Raw genomic sequence first — 5,059 nt, 5'->3', positions numbered from 1 at the left:
CAGTGACCATCCTCACAGCACACCTCTTCAGCCTGTCAGCTCCCGTTTACAGGCGCGGATTCGCACTGGGGCAGGTTTCTGTGTGTTTATGCGTTTATTTTTCTATGCGTGTCTTCCGTCTTCACATTTCAGTCGCACATAAACGTGGAGCTTCGTCGCCTCCGAACCTGGAGCTTGATTTGACAGCTCGACGGAATCGGATCCGTCTCATCGGAAGATCCAGACGAGCATGCTTACTGCCGAACAGCTCGGCTAATCCTCTGTGTTTCAAGCAATCTCCCCCATTTGGACTGTCAGATCCGCCTTGCTAATGGAAGAATTTTGGAAAGAAACAAACTCTCCGTAGCTTCTCCTGCTGTTGTTGGAATAGAAAAGAAGCAAAAAGCCATTGAGTCTTCTGCTTCTCTTGTCTGAACTTTTAAAACCGGACTGACAATGATCTCTTCCAATCATGACTTTGTCACTGTTCTATTTTATAACTATACGGCTCCTTGTTGGAAAAGATAAATCTTCCTGTTGTGCTTTCATGATACACAGCATTTTTCAACATGACAAAGATTCGTCTAATTTATGTTCAGGGGATTTTATAGGCATTTTAACAAGTCACACAGGTGACTATAACAAGCTCAATCTCCAAATGCAGCTGTATACTGTATTTAAAAACTGCATGGATGTACAGTGTTTCTACATTATAAATTCTGCATCAGAAATGCGATAATCAATATATATCCAGACATATATACTCCAAAGCAATGCATCTGCATAATGAAATAGGAAAGACTTAACTCTGTACTATTTGCTCTTATAAAAGTAGACAAAGAAGTAACCCTTACTCAAATATATATGGGAATCATTTTAACATGTTGAGTAGATAACCTTTATTTCTTTTGAGTTTATAAGGATAGTCCGTATTTATTGCTAACCCAGACATTTAAAATGTGGTGTAAGCCTTATGGAGAACGTTTTGCAAGGAAAACCCTGTTTTATATTGCTAAAGAGGAAAAAGAGAATCTTGTTTTGCTTTGAGAATTTACAGATTTCTGTCTGGGAACAGAGGAAATAAACAGATGTTGGTGTTAAACATATTTAAGTGCCTCCCGAAGGGGTCCGGAAACCAAAAGAGAGTTTGAGACCGACTGGGACTAAACATGAAATATACTCAAAGTGTCAAGCTTAGTTTAATGATGTTATTATGTATGTTGGGTCTGAAAACAAACAGCGCTTTGCTTCCTATCTATGGTCGTGGCCTCTTTCTGAAGACCAACCGCGGTACATTTCCTCATGGGGACGAGCGCACGCACTGTCAACGCTGTTATGTGGTGCACTGCACAGAAACAGTGAATGTAACTGAAATGCAATAAGTGACTGCTTTACTGACAGACTTCTGGGTAAAAACCAGCAGCCATCAGATTCAAACAACCTGCAATATTAAGGACTGAATGAATTCATCCACATGCTTTTTATTCGCCTTTACTCAGTGACGTTTCCTGATTAAAAACAATGAGGTCCATTGTTTTCCATCCACAAATGATCCAGATTGTTGAATTTGTGACACAGTTGCTCTGTGGGAAGTGTGTGTGTGTTTTTTTTTTCTAGTTTTTGCACGCACCTCTGTTCAGAAACTTCTCAGCACTGTGTAGCTTTTGATGCAGCTGGTTCGTCTGCAAAGGTGCAACTTTCAGGCTCAAAGGCACATCTCGTCTCACCAGCCAGACTAGATGATCTAATAATGTTGCAGAGACGCAACCTCCCCTCAAAATGACTGTTTCCATTAAACACCACACACTGTAATTCGAAAGTCCCAATACCTTCTGTGAGCACTTACTGGTGGGAAGAAGTTCATCTGATTTCCACACCACTGTGTTGTTTTTTTTGTTTGTTTTTTTTAAAGCTTGTTCTATGCAATTATTGTTGCAAGTATTTTATCCTTTTTTTCTAGACATTCTCTACTGTATGTTTGGTTTGATTGTTCTTTTATTAAAAGTTTAATATAACAAGCAGAGTTTTGGATTGAAAATCAGTTTGTAACCATGACAGCAATGGAAATAGGTTTTCTATTTTCACGCTGGAAATCCACAGATGGCAGGCAGGCAGGCTTTTCCGCCCCACGTTCATCACATGTGCAGCGCAGGAATTTGTAGGCTGTTCAGCTTCGCTCTCAGGAAACCTTTTGCACAGTGGAAGGAGTGACATGCTGTAAGGGTAGGCTGCATCTGCACACCTCCATAGAGATTCACACTTTCCATACTGTTGTACTCCATGTGAAAAGCACGTTTTATTCGCCAACCTATACTCTCAGACGTTTTGAATTACTCATCAAGTACTGCAGGTGTACTTATGAACTAAAAAGGAAACATTACAGTCATGAAGAAGCAGAGTGGAGCTATTTTAGGAACACAAAAAGGCCCAAGCGAGCCTGGTATGAGTGTCACGACTCAAGATGGATGGCATAGAGTTTTTTCATATCCATTCTTGCCTCCCTGGGCGAACAGTTTCTTCGGAACTTGAAAATCTTGACGAGCTTTTGTGTGTTTTCATACGCATATTAAAAAAAGCTTTTAAAAAATCTCTGCGCAGTGTAGAAAAAAAAAATCAGTCTAGACATAAATTCATTCTCCAGTTTTTTTAAAATACAGTGAAAAATCTCTTTACTGCACCTCGCCAAATCGACATTGGAAAAAAGCAATAAAAAAACATACTTGAAGCACTGTTTGCATAACTTAAAAACTAAAAATAGATGTCAGATGCTCAGGTTTTCCCCAAAACCTGGGCCACCCTACCCATAAAGACCTGTAGTAAAAAAAATATACCAACATGGCAGCCCTGCCTAAAAAAGAGCTGAAAGGGTCGTTGGATTTTTTGAATTCTGAAACAAGATACATTGATTTGATTTGGAAGGTTAAATTACAAAAAGGATAACTGTGATGAGAGAAAAAGTTGACCTCGTCAGATTTCCAAAGATAATTTTCAAGTCAAGTGTCTATCTTTGTCACCGTGAGAAGGTGCATCACTAGTTGCTGCTGTGTGCTCTAGAAAATCAAAACCACAGTGGTTCAGAGCAGTTTCTGTTCTTTATCACATTTAAAAAGTGCTGTTTTTCTGAAATTTTGAGTTTTTTTGTCAAATAATCTCCATTAAGAGCTGCTGGACAATGAAAATGTAAGCACTAATCCTTGAAATGTGTAATTGCCTCACCCCCAAAAAAACCAGAATAGATCATTCAGATTAAATATAAAAGTTATTTTACATATGGTCCAATTTATATAAATAAATACAAAGCAATCACTGACAATAACAAAGAAATAGACAATGTTATTTAATAAATTATAGTTTGAAAATGTCTCTCAATTCCACAAAAGTTTGTTGATTAACTCCTGCAGAGTCTTCTTAGTATCTATATTCCATCCACATTCACAGATCCCTGTTTTGGAGTCCTGGTCCATGCGGCTCCTACAGCTTATACATCCCAAAACTCGTCGATTGCTTTCCGTAGTCCACAAGCGAGAGATTTTCCACCCAGATGCCGAGCTGGTTTCCCTTGCTCAGCGTGATCACGTCCTGCAGCGTAACTGTGCACAGCTGAGGGCTCAAACCGTCCTTGTCGCTCAGGCTGCAGTGGGCCTTAGTCACCTCCTTCTCCGCTTCTGTCTCGCTGTTCCTCATCTTGATGCAGCCGGTCAGCGGGGCGATGCTGTGCTTGGAGAAGGTCACCCTGGAGTAGACGAGGTAGTCACCGGGCTCCAGGACAGTCAGCCAGCTTTTGTGAAAGTAGTTGATTCTCTTGCGAACTGAGAGGTCCATTCTCCACTCAAGATAACCAGCTAGAAAAAACAGTAAAAGTTGTTTTTTATTTTTTAATTATAACTGGATTTCTATAAAAAGAAAAAAAGAGAGATTTTTTTTCTTACATTTTTTCTCAATTGTAGCATTTGGCTTTCCAATTAACATGCGTGCAAAAGCTCCGTAGGTTGTTTCTTGTTTTTCTACGGGGGGAAAACCAACTAAAAGTGGAAAAAAACACAAATACATGTCAGGTTTCTTTATCTGATTGACTTTTCCTTCTACACTCAGAACAGCGTCAATCAGTAAAATCAATTTACCTCTTCCTTGTGGTGAGGAATAGGTTGCCTGCAAGAACAAGAGAAAGTTAAACATCAGTGGAACAATAGAGAAATAATTATTCTCAACACTGAAATAAATCTACTTTAGCAAAGTGCTAAATATGAGGCCAAAAACCGCATGCGAGTTGTGACATGTATGCTGCATTTACAGAGGAGGATTTCCTGTGCATCTCACACTAAATTTTGGTGAGACTAAAGATGGTGCAAAACCTGTGAATCTGCATCAGTTTCTGCCTCCCCAGTTAAAGAAAACTCAAGTTTCCAGCTTTAGATTTAAAACAAAACAACTTTTGTACAAACCACGGCGCTACTTACATGTGCAATTTGTCTTTCGTTGTAGTACAGGTATAGAAATCCTCCAACAGACAGAAACAAGTGCAGCGTCACCACACAAACCAGAAATCGCAGAAGTGGCTTGCTGTAGCCTGGCGATGGGAGCTGAGTTGGGATGAGGATGGGCTCGGGCCTGCCGAGCCGCGGGGGCACCGGCGGAGGCACCTGTGGCAGCGCCATGCTGGTCTGGTAGGTGTTGATCATGATGCAGTGGAGCGGCCTGTCGCCCGTGACATCCCATGCGCTTCTGAGCAGATGCTCCCCAAAGCAGACGAGTTTTTCTGCATGTACTTCCTGGAAGCTTTGAGCCCTTCAGATCTGTGAGAGCTGTGACCTTTGTGGAGGACGTAAGTGTGCCGTGTGAAATACATCATAGCATCTCTTCCTTCCTTTATGGCAGGTATGTTTCACTTGGTTCCATTGATTGCAGTGTTTTTCTGCACTACTAAATAAAACCCAACCCTCACAAAGAAGCTTGTAAATAGATTGTGACGTGGTTTCTGATGCAGACAGCATACTCAAACTGGATTCTTCAGTTGGATTTACGAGCTTATGGCCTTTCTATGTACTTGATGAGTTATTTTATTTCGAAGACTTTAAAAAAC

General features: G+C 40.5%; 1 protein-coding gene across 1 annotated transcript; it reads right to left on the bottom strand.

Annotated features, from left to right (window-relative positions):
- Positions 1 to 1,869: 1,869 nt before the first annotated feature.
- On the bottom strand, positions 1,870 to 5,059 carry LOC129360357 (uncharacterized). The gene is made up of 4 exons (XM_055030529.1): positions 4,437 to 5,059; positions 4,101 to 4,128; positions 3,909 to 4,001; positions 1,870 to 3,821 (listed from the first exon to the last, which is right to left on the bottom strand). Exons 1-4 carry the CDS (start codon positions 4,656 to 4,658, stop codon positions 3,451 to 3,453), a joined length of 714 nt encoding a protein of 237 aa, XP_054886504.1. The 5' UTR covers positions 4,659 to 5,059; the 3' UTR covers positions 1,870 to 3,450.

This window comes from Poeciliopsis prolifica, unplaced genomic scaffold (assembly GCF_027474105.1).
Source record: "Poeciliopsis prolifica strain line A6 unplaced genomic scaffold, Auburn_PproV2 SCAFFOLD006, whole genome shotgun sequence".
Lineage (NCBI taxonomy): Eukaryota > Metazoa > Chordata > Actinopteri > Cyprinodontiformes > Poeciliidae > Poeciliopsis > Poeciliopsis prolifica.
This window is presented reverse-complemented; position numbering and strand designations above follow the sequence as displayed.

Bases quoted from the DNA above. Each gene is read 5' to 3' on its own strand.
- LOC129360357 (XM_055030529.1), bottom strand. From the start codon at position 4,658: ATGATCAACACCTACCAGACCAGCATGGCGCTGCCACAGGTGCCTCCG. The intron at 4,129-4,436 runs GTAAGTAGCGCC...TTGTTCTTGCAG, and splicing joins ACGAAAGACAAATTGCACAT to GCAACCTATTCCTCACCACA. The intron at 3,822-3,908 runs GTAAGAAAAAAA...TGTTTTTTCTAG, and splicing joins TGCTACAATTGAGAAAAAAT to CTGGTTATCTTGAGTGGAGA.